This window comes from Pezoporus flaviventris, unplaced genomic scaffold, assembly GCF_033815535.1.
Source record: "Pezoporus flaviventris isolate CSIRO_AGI_PZ_B2104156 unplaced genomic scaffold, CSIRO_AGI_Pfla_v1 ptg000002l, whole genome shotgun sequence".
Taxonomy (NCBI): domain Eukaryota; kingdom Metazoa; phylum Chordata; class Aves; order Psittaciformes; family Psittacidae; genus Pezoporus; species Pezoporus flaviventris.
This window is the reverse complement of record NW_026892550.1, coordinates 87,028,046-87,043,405: the sequence shown is the minus strand read 5'-3', so window position 1 is coordinate 87,043,405 and position 15,360 is coordinate 87,028,046. Positions and strand designations below refer to the sequence as shown.

The 15,360-nt window shown below is 40.9% G+C and overlaps 1 protein-coding gene across 2 annotated transcripts in view; it reads right to left on the bottom strand.

Moving 5' to 3' along the window:
* BRAF (B-Raf proto-oncogene, serine/threonine kinase) overlaps positions 1-15,360 on the bottom strand; it is an 84,707-nt gene that overhangs the window by 44,343 nt on the left and 25,004 nt on the right. For both annotated transcript variants that reach the window (XM_061444901.1, XM_061444900.1), the window contains exon 3: positions 13,782-14,045. In XM_061444901.1, coding sequence (XP_061300885.1) covers positions 13,782-14,045 — 264 coding nt within the window. The remainder of the gene's footprint in view (positions 1-13,781; positions 14,046-15,360) is intronic.

The following is a 15,360-nucleotide window of genomic DNA, read 5'->3' as shown; positions in this document are numbered from 1 at the left end:
ATACATATTTACAAATAGAGAAAATATTTAAGAATTTTAGTAAAATCTCTGGGGACTTCAGAGTTGTGCTCCAACCTCCCACACACATCAGGTCCAACGAGCGATTTCGATGGAGCAAACAAGTGTTCTTTGGCTCAAGGCTATTTTTCCTTCAAGTACAGCTCCTGCTGGATTGAGGTAAGAGCCCCCACAGACATTTCAGGTCTACCTTTCCAGCAACATCAGTTACTTCACCACTGATATCCACAAAGAAAAAATTCAGATACTGGGAGGATAACAGACAGACCTTGGAGGGGCAGGCAAATGAAAAGAGCCAGGAAAACAGCTGAGCATGACAGAGAAATGGGAGGAAAGAAGCAGGACAAACTTAAGTACTGACCAGGGAATGCATGTGTATATCGGAAGAGGGCATCACCATCAGCAGGTTGGTGGGGAAAAAAAGCAAGCAGGACAGAGGGAATACAGACTGAAGAGGAAAATGAGGCAGAAGGCAGGAAGCAACAATACAATGACTCCCCATCACAGACGGGGAGCTGGGGAAGCAATCACATTCTGAATATGAAGTTTTCATGCTGTGATTAGGAGAAAAGATTACTCTTTTTGGATAAGAAGCCCCACAGGGAAGGGAGTGCCTATGAGAAGTGCTAGAACTGAGCACAGAGGGGAGAGAAAACTTCAAGACGGTAAGGACTAAAAGAAACCAGGGTATTAAAATCTAGACTTGGGTGAGGGAATGGAACAGGACAAGGAGGAAGAGCCAAGCAGTGAATGATGACTAACATTAAACAAGAGATGAAGAGAAAAAGAGAAGGAGCCTTGTGCTCACTGGAAGGTATTTTCTTCCTCCAGCACTGCTCCTCAACAAAGAGCGACAACACCTTCCAGTACCTCACAAAGCAAAGATCTGCATCAGGAGCCTAGAAGTTCCAGCTTTACTAATGAATCACACTGGTTTAAATAATGCCTCTTCAGCTGATTTTTTTTTCTTTTAATTTTGCTGAAAATGAAAAAGATTTGTGAACTTACAGGCTTCCATCTATGAGATTAATAAAATCAGCTCTCAAAACTTGGAAAGTATCAGTGAAGGTTGCCTACAGCAATGCAAGTGCAACAGGACTATGAAAAACATGCATTAAGCATCTTGCTCACTTATAATTTGCCATTTCTCAGTATTACTTCTCCAAGTCCCCTTAATTAAAGTCTGAGCCATATTTATGCAACTTGCAATAGAAACATAGATAGAACATTTGTTCTCTTCATTGCCATTTGCAACAAGACCCCCCCCCCCCCCAAAACAACCCCAAAAAAACAGTTAGGGAACTGTTTTGATTACTTCCAAAAATCACCAGGACCCTGAATCAGCATCACATTTAGAACGTTTTCTTACAGAACTCGTGAGCAGAGAAACATAAGGCTAAATTAAAAGAACTAAATACTAGAATAAATCCCTGTAGTACTGATTAATCATTTTCTCAGACTAGTACAGTACGGTCTATCACCATCTGTGCATGCAGTCCCTCCAGCACCCTCCTTCAGACCCTATCAGCACCTGATACAAAGCAGAAATCCCACCCTGCAAAGCATTCCCTCTAAAAACCTCTCTTTTCCCCCATCTCATGCTCTTCTCACACACAAATCATGGCAAAGCTAACAAAAAATCCTGCTCTGGCAAACTGATTTGGAAAGCAACTCAATCTTAAGAAAGAAAACAAAACAAAGAACAAGTCGGTTTTTTTTTTCCCCTGCTAGCAGACAGCCTCCTACTCATCCCAGCTGGAGGGAGGGCCCTGCAGCATGGGGAGCAGGAACCCCAGCACAGTGCAGTCCCCCATCGTGCTGAGTCCCTGGGTGTGTGCCAAGAGCCAACAGCCCCAGCACAGCGGGCAGGCGAGCACCAAACTGGGTTTATCAATTCCATCAAAAACATTGACAGGATTCCCTCAGAACATTTTAACCAAAACACATCAGCATTTTTGACAGTCAGTTCCTCTTGAGATCAAATCAGCAGTCCTGTGTTCAGCCCTAGGGCCCCCAACGTAACAAGGACGTGGACCTCCTCAAGCAAGTCTAGAGAAGTCCACGAAGATATTTAGAGGACTGGAGCACCTCTGATATGGAGACAGGCTGAGAAAGTTGGGTTTGTTCAGCCTGGAGAAGAGAAGGCTCAGTGGAGACCTTAGAGCAGCTTCCAGTACCTAAAAGGGGCCTACAAGATATCTGGAAAGGGACTTTTTACAAGGACATATAGTGACAGGACAAGGGGAAATGGCTTTAAACTGGAAGAGGGGAGATTCAAACTGGATTTTAGGAAGAAGTCTTCCCTATGAGGGTGGTAAGGCCCCGGCACAGGTTGCCCAGGGAAGCTGTGGCTGCCCCACCCCTGGCAGTGTTCAAGGCCAGGCTGGATGGGGATTGGAGCAACCTGATTTAGGTGTCCCTGTTTGTGGCAGGGGGCTGGAACTGGGTGAGCTTTAAGGTCCCTTCCAACCCAAACATTAGATGATCCTATGAAAAAAATGCACCCTTGGGATTGTAAACTGAAAAAAAAATTGCATTTTACTGGAACAAAGAATACTTAGTATTATTTCAAACCCATTTTGCCCACATCCATGCACCTTTTGATCCCTCTGGTTTATAATGAGGAATCTAAATATGTTTCATAACAATTATCACCTAGAAATTCATGCTACTGAATTGGCAGGATCTGTTCCTAAATTGTAATTGCTAACGATTTTCTTTTAAAGTTACTTATATACCTAAGATTTGTAGATCAGAAAAGGTTTAGGTTTTTATAACAATTTGAAAGTTTATTCAGCAAACAATTTTCAAATGAGAAAAGCATGAAAGATTATGGCTATACAATACTAAGGAATAGTAGAGAAACTGCCAATACAGGCTGTAAGATGTGTTCAGTATGTAGCTTAATAACATGCCAGAGGTAGTAATTTATTTGTGCATCTTGCATCAGGTAAGTAGTTATTCAGGAAAACACCAAACCACATGCTCAATTTTGCAAATGTGAAGTCCCAAGGAAACAAATGAAAATTATTACAGATTTCAAAAATTCTCTAAGCAGAGTCTTACTACGTAGACAGATCAAACGTAACTATAGCATTTTTCTCATTTCTTTTAATCATGTAAACTATTTCTATGGACAATAAGTATTCGTAACAAATTGCTGATATTTAGTACTGCAGCCACACACATTTAAGCAATGCATAATGTATCATTTGTTTCTGTAAATCAGGTCATTCCCAATTCAGTAAGAAATTCAGGGCTACATCCCTAAATAACTCTTACATCACTTTTTTATCATCAGAGCAGAAACTGGCATAGTCTCAGTAAGTTAAACACACTTCCTTACTTACATCAGTACAGTTTCTAGTATCTTACAGCAATAAAGAGACTGAAGAGTCTGAGAAGCTCTTCAAAAATCAACACAAAGGTGTTCTTTGAAAGTGGAGAGGCTGAACAGCTCTGAGTATCTGGTGTTATACTTCTCACAGTCAGATGGTTCAATATTTCCTCAGCTTAGCACTGCAGTTCAGCTCACTTTAGCCAAGTGGTATGTGTGCATGCATGCATGGTATGAGTAATATAATTTAGAGCTTCAGAAAAATTCTAGACAGTTAAACAGAGTATTAGGTACAATACTGAGAATATTCCAAGCAGTATGTACTTTGAATTATCACTTCAGAGTATGGATTTACTTACTTCAACACATACACCTTGAAACATCACACCTTCCCCTATCCCAGTACCTATACGAGACTAAAAATGCCAGCAATGTGCTCACAGAATTCAGTGTTTTGGGACAGAAATAAGCTAAGCTGTCTTTTTGCCAAGTAACTAGTTTTGTCTTCCAACATGTTAGGTTTTATGGTAAGACATATACACATGAGCTCCACATTTACTTTTTCCATCTTAGGTATGAAAGATGAATGTTTAACCAAATCAGCCACTTTCCAGGAGAAAGCGGCATTTAAGAATATACATTCTTAATGAAGCACATTAGTAAGACAAATGGGAGACAATTCCACTGCATTAAATCTTGTTTCCAAGGGAAGCTAAACAGAATTTACCCATTTTATAAAGCTGTTGCCATTCCATCAAATGCATCCCATTTAACTTGCAAAGACATCAGTTACCAGCACCCACTCGCACCTCCAACACAATCAAGGGGTACTCATTTGTAGAACACAATGGACTCATTTACGTCAAGAGTATACCATCACTAAACCACACTGGATCAAACCTGCTGTGCCTAGTCAACAGCAGCCTCCACACACTATAATTTTTCAACCTTTTGAGGGACAGCTCCCAAACTGCATTCAGAAGAGCACTGATCATTGTTAAGGTGATAATAGACCCACTAATTGAAAAAAAAAAAAGAAGTGGAAAAATACAGCTTTAGACTTCAGACTTGCAAGAAATGCTCATCTAGAAAAATATCTGTAGCCACTATATGGGAATTAAAGCTCAGGACCTTTAAATTTTCTGTTCAAGTGACAAAACTGTCAGCTGGCTGCTCTCCAAACCCAACCCCCCCTCCCCCTCCCCCCTTAGAAATTTAAGTTACAAAATAGTATAAATAAAGGCAGAGAAGCAAGAAACTGTACTGCAGAAGGGCTAAACTTTACATCCATCCCTAAACTGTTGCAAGTGATCCTAAAAACAGATACTTTCATCTCCAGGTAGTACACACGTTCTCTACAAATATTAAAGCTTTGGTTGGTTGGTTTGCTTAAGCAACACAAGAAGCCATGAATTTAAGCATGACTTACCAGACATGAAATTAAAACATTTCTTCTGATTCTTTTCAGATTTGTGACTTGCATTCTATTTCACTGAGTGCCTGCCTAGCATATCATAAGGTAAAGGAAACACATGTCAAAGAGTATTTTCTTCTATCATTCACTTCTTCCTACAGACAGACTTTGCATCTCTTAGGAAATCACAAAGCTCTCCTTACTTCAGGAACACTCTTAAAAAGCAGCAATCAATGTTGCACGAGGCATTTCAGATGACAAGCCATTTTATAATAGCAAGCTTTCAATATTGCTTGACTTTGCAATCTAAGACTGTGTGTCAATAAAATTGAAGTAGATTAAATTACTTCCTCTTCAACACATACTACTTTGAATTTATCCAGCATCAAGTTTAGCCTGTGTGGTGGGTTAATCCTGGCAAGCTGCTAAGCACCACTCAGCTGCTTCCTCACTCAGTGGGATGGGGAAAGATAACTGGAAGGATGAAAGCAAGAAAACTCCTGGGTTGAGATAAAGACAATTTAGTAAGTGAAGGGAAAAAAAAAAAGGGAAAAAGAATAAATTCCCAGTGATGCAGAAGCAATCACCACCAGCAGACTGATGCCCAGCCAGCCTCTAAGCAATAGCAATCATGGAAAAAAACCTCCCCTCTGTTTTATTGCAGAGGATGATGTTACACACAATGAAATATGCCTTTGGTCAGTTGCAATCAGTGGTCCCCACAGTGTCCCCTCCTCAGCCTGCTTGCTCAAGGGGCAGTGGGAAATGGGGAAGGCCCTGAACCTGGGCAAGCACTGCTCAAAAATCAGCACTGTTTTGGTCACCAGTCTAAAGCAGAACTGTAGGAGCCGCTGTGAAGAAAATTAACTCCACTCAAGCCAGATCCCAGTACAGTCTGCTGCAGCACTACTGCTCACCTTGCTTCACTAAACGTCTCTCAAAGACACATTCTTCAGGCTTTCCTCATGTCCTGGGTTCAGCAGTAGCAGTCATTTTTCTCCTCCTTAGTAGCTTAGTAGCTGGTGCAGTGCTGTGGTTTTGACTTTCAGCCTAGGAACAATGCTGATAACACCAATGTTTTTAAGCTCTTGCTCAATAATGTTTAGTCTGACGAGGGGCTTTCTGAGTCTCATGCTCTCCCAGGGAGGAGGGGAAGCCGGAAGGAAGCAGAGACAGGACACCTGACCCAAACTAGCCAAAGGGGCGTTCCACACCACAGCACATCATGCCCACTATATAAACTGGGGGAAGTTACCCAGAAGGGCTAGACTGCTGCTCAGGTCGAGCTGGGTATTGGTCGGTGGGTGGTGAGCGGCTGTATTCTCTTCCTTTGTTATTTCCCTTATTATTATTATTGGCGGTAGCAGCAGTGGTTTTGTGTTATACCTTGGTTACTGGACTGTTCTTATCTCAGCCCATGGGAGTTACATTGATTCTCCTCTCCATCCCTCTGGGAGCAGGGGGAGGAAAAAGGGGGGGGAGTAAGCGAGTGACTGCATGGTTCTGAGTTACTGGCTGGGCTTAAACCATGACACCTAAACATAAAGGGACTACTCATAGTAGCTTGTAAAGCCTATTTCATTGTACAACTTCTGTGATGTAATAAAATTTCATTTGCTTATTGACAGCCTAAAGGAGGTCTTCCACAGTTAAATTTCTTCCCAGTGAAAACTGATAACTTGTCTCTAATTTGATTTTGCCTTTCAGCAATAGGCTAGGTAGGCCAGTAACTCTCCCAGATGATCCAAGTACTTAAAAAACCCCAAGGTATCAAGTGAGTTTCACTTAAAGTAAATGCTGCATATTACCTGTCTGTTCATATGATGCATAAAATTCCAAAGCATGTGGATACATTCAGCAAGCATCCATTGGCACAGGCTACAAGTAAACTCGATTTCTGCTGCGTGTTTGATATGACATAGGAATTTTTTAATTGTTTGATTAGAAAAAACTAATCATGTTAAACCAGGTGTGTAATTAAAAGCAACAAACTAGTTTATTCACCTGCCTGAACATTCCTTCTCTTGATTTTCCTTATATTGACAGGTGAAACTGGTAGGACAGCTTGAATGCCTACAGAAATCCAATGCTTACTACTCAGGAAGCTTGAGGCACAAACTCACAGCATAAACTGCAGAAAGCAAGATGCAAATCTTAACTCACAAGAAATGCATTGAGTACCAGACTTAAAGCCAGAACATTTGAAGGATCCCAGTTGGACATGCATGAGGAATTAATATATTCTAAGAATTTAGGTAGGGTAAAAATACCCTATTCTTCCAGTCTTCATGACTGCAGAGAAGACCACATGATTGGCTGTCTAATTAAAAGCCAGATATACTAATTAACCAAGGTGTGACAAGGGTGAGAAACCTGAAATAGGTGTTGTCCTCATGCACAGCAATTCACAATCCCGGTTAGTTTCTGTAAGCCCTAAAAAGAGAAATTCTCCCTTTAGAAAAACCCCCATGTCTCACATTTGCAGTTTGAGAACTTTCATTAACTTTCTAATACATATGTAACTATGACACTTACATGAAGCATACCAACACTGAAAGTGGAGAAGAGCTTCACTGGCCCAAATTCATGCTGGGTTTTTACACAGCTCGATTCTAATTACTCTTAAAAGAAAAAAAAACAAAGAATGCCAAAACCCCACACAACCTATAGTTAAATATAGAAGGGAAATTTGAAAAAAAAAAACCCAAAACTAACAAATGACATATTTCTTTTGGTTTAGAAGCTGCTGTAGGAAGTTTTTAGATCTCATGGTGAGTAAAAAAGCACACAATGATCTGATCCTATTGAGACTGTGTGGACAAGCTGAAGTACTTGGAGGCCACCAACCTTTCCCAAAGTAGGAAGAGCACCAGCTACTCTTCCTCCCCTCCTCCACTGGCTACTCAGACCACCACTGAACAGAAATGAAATTCAAAATGGCCAAATCCACTCCATGTTCACAAAAAGACACCAAGCACTGGAGCTGCAAGAGGTCTCACTATAAGCTTCCTGAGCAGAGCAGCAGCGTCCTTCCCACCCTTACAGCCACTCCACCAAGAAGGCCAGAAAACATAAAGCAAACATTTCCTCTAGAAGCTAGTAGCGTGTGGCAGGCAGCAGCAGGCTATGTACAGATCAATAGTGACTTCTAACTTCTCATACTCCATCATTCAAGACAGTTAATTTGCTTTCAGACTGTTTCTTCCCACACTGTAAGTACTTGGTTGGAAGAGACCTCTTAGGTAATCAAAATCCTTTAAGGCTGTTAATATCAAACAAAATATATACATGATCTTGTTCATAAAGAACTCCACTTAAAAGCACCCCTGTCAAATTCTCTTCTTTCCTACTAGACTTCATGTCCTGGTTTCAGCTGAAGTATTTTTCTTCTTAGTAGCTAGTGCAGTGATGTGTTTTGGCTTTAGCCTGAGAACAATGCTGATAACACATCAGTGTTTAGTTGTTGCTAAGTAGCACTTACTCTGATCAAGGACTTTTCCGTCTCTTACTCTGCCAGTGCGGAGGGGCACAGAGACAGGAGGAAGCAGAGACAGGACACCTGACCCAAACTAGCCAAAGGGGTATTCCATATCACAGCACATGATGCCCAGTACATAAACTGGGAGGAGTTACCCAGAAGGCCCAGATCACTGCTCAGGTTGGGCTGGGTATCAGTTGGCAGGTGGTGAGCAATTGTACTGTGCATCACTTGTATTTATTTGTTTTGGGTCTATACTCTCTCCCCTTGTTATTTCCCTAATATTAGTAGTAGTTCTGTATTCTCCTCCCCATCCCCGCCCAGAGCGGGGGGGAAAATGTGGGGGGAGGAGTGAGCGGCTGCATGGTTTCGAGGTATGAGCTGGGCTTAAACCATTGACACTTCACTACATCAGAAACCTCGTATTGTTCCTCTAAGCTGTTATGACTAGTTTTAGCTATTTGGTTTTGTACCAGGCCTTGTATTAAATGGCTTTTCTCAGAAGCCTTTATTTCCTTCAGTGTAAGAAGGAAAGCAAATATGTAAGTGTACATATATTAATAAGGGAGCCAGTGTCCTGTGTTCAGCAGTAGCAGTCATTTTCCTCCTTCTTGGTAGCTGGAGCAGTGTTTTGACTTTCAGCCTGGGAACAGAGCTGATAACAAGGATGTTTTCAAGACCAGGTTGGACAAGGCCTTGGGTGATATGATTTAGCATAAGGTGTCTCTGCCCACGGCAGGGGGGTTGGAACTAGATGATCTTAAGGTCCTTTCCAACCCTAAAGATTCTATGATTCTATGTTTTGGTTTAGCCAAGGACTTTGTGAGCCTCATGCTCTGCCAGGGAGGAGGGGAAGCCAGGAGGAAGCAGAGACAGGACACCTGATCCAAACTGACCAAAGAAGTATTCCATACCACAGCATGTCATGCCCAGGATGTAACTGAGTGTTACCCAGAAGGGCTGGGAGTCTGCAGGGTTGGAGGAGGTATCAGTCGGTGCTTGGTCGGGCTGGGGGGGCGAGTTATTGGTCGGCTGGTGATGAGGTGTTGTATTCTCTTCCCTTGTTATTTCCTTTATCATTATTATTATTATTGGTGGTAGCAGTAGTGATCTGTGTTATACCTTAGTTACTAAACTGTTCTTATCTCAACCCGTGGGAGTTGCATTCTTTTCGATTCTCCTCTCCGTCCCTCTGGGAGTAGGGGGAGGGAAAGAAGGGGGAGAGTGAGTGAACGAGTTGCCTGACTGGGTTTAAACCACGACAGCTAGCATGTGGCAGATTTAAAGACAACACAGAATATGGTTACTCACACCAAACAGAATCATGCCTGTGGAATTCCATGCCACAAGACACAGATTTCTGGTATCCATAGCGTGGGTTTAATAAGAGACTGGACAGAGGGTTTCCAGTTAGAAAATGCTTGAACTTATGAAATTCCTGAATGAGAAATAGCTCAAATTTGGAAGAGGAGTTGGGGAAAATATTACATGTGCCTGCCCTATTCTTGTATTCTTTCACTGCAATAGAGACATTACAGATACATCCATCCACAAAATGCATGTTCCATTAAAAGTCTCAGAACACTTTACTGCAAGGGGCCAGCCACAGCTTATGTGCCACAGGAAACCTGTCGTAAGGTCTACAGTACCTAAGCAATCCAAGAGCTGACACTGCAAAATAATTTTAGCTGTTCTGTCAAATTCTACAGAGAAAGGCAAACATTAGAACAGTCCTTGCAATTGGCAATGGGCATTTTTTCGTTATCCCAAGCCTACCAGTTTAAAAATGGAAGTCCTAAAGACAAGCAAAACACACTTTATCCTGGTACTAAGAAAAACATCCCCCCCCCCAAACATTCAAAGAAGGAGAAAAAAAATAATTACACAACTAGAAGCAATACCCAAAAAGGCTTAAATCTTGTCCCATATACAAATACCGTATTCCAGTAATCTGGGATGATATGGATAAATAAATGAAATGAGTTATTTATGCTCATTGCCTGAAGCTCCTTCAGTTCAACTTTTCCCAGTTTTCTGCCTCTTACATTAAATTGAAGTTACCCTGTTTTGATCTTTAATGGTGCCTTCACATAACTCTAATCAATTCCTAATCCTCATTCTCCCTGAATTACTACCCCTTCCCAACAATCAGCATTGTGTCTCCTCCTGTTCATTTGTATGTGTCATCTTCTGTGTCTTTTCTCTCTCTGCTGGCACCTTCCAACATGTAATCACATCATATGAAAAAAAAACAACCAAATGCCCTAGTCCACGACACAATTATCTAAGGATTCCACAAGGCTGCATTTTCTTCTGGCTCCATGCACTCTCTCAGAAATCTCACCAGTAAATGTCAACTTTGCTTTTATGCTTACACACTATCATCCATTTGCCATTCTGGACTATCTCCCTCCCACCAATCCCAAGTCTCAGCATCTAAATCTCTGGGACTTCTAACAGCCAACTCAAGGTCAGTCCTTACATCCCTCTCCCATCCAGAAGCTCTCCCTTAATTAGCAGGTTTGTTGCTATCCACCCCACAGCCATTTAGATTCCTAACCCAAACAAGACCTAAACTAATTTTTCCCTAAATTTTCCCACCCACAGTTTGGATAAGTCTCATAATTTTGTTCTGCAAAACAACTAATGGCCTCAGGTTGAATTTAACCGTCTTGCATTTTTATTAGTTCAACATAATTCTCTCTGGCCTAGAACACAACAAAACAAACACACCCGCACAGACTTATCCTGAGCACATCTATACAGAATGCTTCTTCCAAAGGACACTTAACTTGCCAGTTGAACAAAGCCACAGAGGAAAGAGGATGTCTAAGTATTTCAGACATTTATCTCTCTGTATTATAGGGGATAAATATTTTTCTCCAGCAGAGAACAGCAAACAATATCTTTTTTAAGAGATTGCTCAATGAAGGAAATATCTCTTCATCCCTTCCCAGGCTGACGAGAGAGGGAAAACAATCTTCAATTTCTGATGCTACATATTCATCAATTCCACTCCAACTAACCAAGCTACCTACTTGGTTTTCCTTTCAGAACATGTTCTAATCCTGCTCTGTCACTGGCTCAACCAAGGTGCTGACTTCCAACTGCTTACTGGTCAGCAGCAGTAGGGTCTACCACATACTGGCTAGGCTTCCAAGGAAGCACCTACTCACTTTTTCCTACACTAGGAAAAGCTTTGTTCAACACTGTGCTTTACCATGACACATACAAAAAAAGTTGACATCAGTTACCCTAAATATGCACCAGAATTACTTACACTGATCAATATGGTCTCATTTCTTTGTACTTGTCCTGGGTTCAGCAGTAGCAGTCATTTTTCTCCTCCTTAGTAGCTGGTGCAGTGCTGTGGTTTTGGCTTTCAGCCTGGGAACAACGCTGATAACCCCGATGTTTTCAGTTGTTGCTCAGTAATGTTTAGTCTGACCAGGACTTTCTGAGTCTCATGCTCTGCCAGGGAGGAGGGGAAACCGGGAGGAAGCAGAGACAGGACACATGTCCCAAACTAGCCAAAGACGTATTCCACACCACAGCACGTCATGCCCAGGATGTAGAACTGGGGGCAGTTACCCAGAAGGGCTAGACTGCTGCTCAGTCCGGGCTGGGTATCAGTCAGCAGGTGGTGAACGGTTGTATTCTCTTCCCTTGTTATTTCCCTTATCATTATTATTATTATTGGTGGTATCAGTATTGGTTTTGTGTTATACCTTAGTTACTGGACTGCTCTTATTTCAACCCATGGGAGTTACATTCTTTCGATTCTCCTCCCCATCCCTCTGGGAGTGGGGGGAGGAAGGGGGGGAGGGAGGTAGCGGCTGCATGGTTCTGGGTTGCCGCCTGGGCTTAAACCACGACAGTACTCCATCAGTTTTCTCACATTACATTTCTAACTGGAGCCAATTCAAACAGATGTATTTGCTTGATCCTACACACAAACAATACTACTAATAAACAAAAAATGTAGACAGCTCTCAAGCAACAAGGCAGCTGCTAGTCAAAAATGTAGGCATTCCCCCCTCCTCCCCATTTCCTGCATTTTTTACAGTTCTAAACAAATAGCAGAAGGCTGTTGTAGCACTCGGGACTGCTTCAGAGACAAATAAGGAGGTTGGTTCTCTGTTACCAACGTAATTTCAGTCACTTTAAATTAAGTCAGTATAAGAACTGTCACTGCATTCCCAGATAAAAATAGACTCCCTAACATACGACAAGATTTCCCCCATCCGGAAGTGGGTCTGTGGCTGGAAGTAGAGACTGAAAATATTATTGTGTTATTAAGTAAGATTTCTTTCAGAAGTAGATATTAATTGAAAGCAGTTAAGGTTGGGGTGGGGGAAGTCTGTTGCAACACTGCAACTTTCACAGCATCTCTCTTCTCCCAGCTACATACCTGGTTGTAAGGACACATTTTATCCATACTTTAACAGCCAAATGGAATGGCGAATTGGATGGGAGGTGAAAACCTAATGGCAGTTACCCTGTATTTTCACAAGCAGTCTCCTTCCTGCTTCAACCCATCACATCAGAAACTATCCTGTATACTTGGAAACCCTAAACTACCATCATGGCTACATAAGCAAATAGCACATTTAATGGTACAAGTAAGACATAACAGGTATGGTTTTAAAGCCAGAGGTTATGAAGGAAGACTAAGATGCGTGCAGTGTGCAGCACTTCCCTGTCCACTGAGGCTACGAAGGAAGTCTATCATAGCAAGTAATGTCCAGTGTTCACTGAAAACTGCTGGGTCCTTTTTAGGCTAGTAGCCTATTATCTGACTACTGGCAGCTAAACCTGCACTGTTAGCTGTAATTCTGAACTGCAGTTGCTTCAGAAACTTCCTTAATTTTCAACAGACTGTATGTAGGATCAATAAATACTGAAAACAGAGTAAATATATTAAGAGTCACTGTACAAGAAATTCCTGGCCTTCTCAATAAGATGAGAACTGCTTCTAGTTTCCAGAGAAACGAACTTCAGTTCCAAGGCCACTAATCCCAACACTCGAGAGTTCCTATAAGCATCATTTCCCAGCTCTAAACCAGAGATAATATACCAAGTCTGTAAAAAAGTTCTATTTAGTAACGCAACTGGATCCAAGTTGTGTATAAAACTGAAGAAAAAAGAAGTCAGCTCACTTCCTGAGCTGAAACTCAACCATTAATTTGTACTATCTGCTGACCAGACCAGAGTATATCTTTCCAATTTACATACAAACAATACTACTAAAATTCTAAATTTTGAGGTATCTTCATTGTTGTAGAACTTCTAAAAGTCTTGTATTCTGTACCGTTGGTGTAACACACATCTTTGTTAACATATCTGTGTTAACCCTCTAGAAAACATTCAAAAGATGGAAACAACTGAACATGGCAGAGCACAAATACTGATTGTACCACCTCTTTAACCTCCACACAGGTATTTTTTCCAGCTCCTAAATTAACTTTTGCATACAGAGGGAGACAGATACAGGAAATACTGAGGTTACAGTATGTGAACAGAATCTGACTCACCACAGTCCTTTGCTTATTGGGCAGGAAGACTCTAACAATAGGCTTCTGTGGAGACTTGGGGTTATTCCGTGACATATCAGCAGGGTTTTGATAAACTGAAAGGGATGAAGGTGCTACAGAGAGGCTAGAGGAGGAAGATGATGCAACTGTGTCTGTTGAAGCTGAACTGGAGACAGAGAAATCAGTTCCATTCCCCATGGATTCCAGTAACTGCTGTTCTCTCTGCTGTAGAGCATCTAGTTTGCTGGTGTACTCTTCATAGGCCTGTGAAGGAAGAGCAGCTGCTTTAATGATGCAGTAGCCTCGGACAAAACCAGAAATGGAAATTCAGAATGAACATGCAACAAAACACATTCTAAACTAATTCAAAGTTCTCAGCAATATGAACAAAATTCTCTGGTGAACTTTTTCAGTAGGATACAAAGAAGAAATGGCTTTGACCTCTTTATGTTTAACCTGCTGAACCAACAAAGCATTATTTAATAGAAATAACAGGTAACTGGATAAAAGCCACCATAAGTCACAGTTTCAAAGCACTGGTACTAAACAGTCTAATCCAAAGCCATTTTAAGGACCACAGCAGCCTTTTACAAATGTTGTCAGCTGCACTGCCAAATTACTGTGCTATAGCTAAATGTATCATTCTGTTGGAATGACAGCTAATACATCTAATGTAGTAATTAAGTGAAAGCTGAAATCTGTATCTGAGCTCACCTAGTTCACTGTTCACCATTATTCACCTCTGGCACTCTCCTTTTCACACCAGGTAGTACAAAATTCTTTCAGTTACAGCACAGCTAAGTTTGCTCTTAATGTATGTTTGCCCTGTTACAAAGTCATCCATAAACATGTAACAGTGATTCTTTGAAAGAATGCAACACCTGTATGAGATTAATTTGATTTTCCACCAAGGTTTAAAAAAACTTGACTGCACACTAAGTTTGTTAAATAAACAAATATCCAGTAATATTAAATTCACCCACTAAGTTTTTATTAAATATCACCAAGCTATTGCCAAGCTCTACACAGCAAATATATAACCGGTATGTATTTTTGTTTAAATGTTGTTTCCACCAACTTTGTCTTTATAACAAGAAAATTTTTATCTGTATGTAACTATCAGAATTATTTCTTCAGCATGACAGTCAGTAGAGAGTATCTTAAAAAGTCTGAGTCAGTTAAGGAATGTGTGTTTCATGCTACATAACTATGTCAGTGTTAACCGAAGACATGTTAGAACTTTACAGACACAAGGAAACAAAGATCTTGCAAACCCAGCATCTAAGCAGTAAGGAACAGGATTTTCTACTTAGCTCTGCAGCACAACCAAGATCTATGCCAAGCTGCTTCATCTATTTTCAATGCCACAAAGGATATTTATGATAGAGAAACATAGTATTTATTTTAATTTGCTTTCCTCAAGTTTTCTGTGCATAACATGTTGTTAAAGTTATAGGCAACCTGAACTGACCAAAAAGTCTAAAGGGTCTGCAAGTGAAAAAAGAAAATTTTATATATATATATATATATATAAAAAATATATAAAAGTTAAGCAGAAAAAAGTAACTAGCAATCAGTA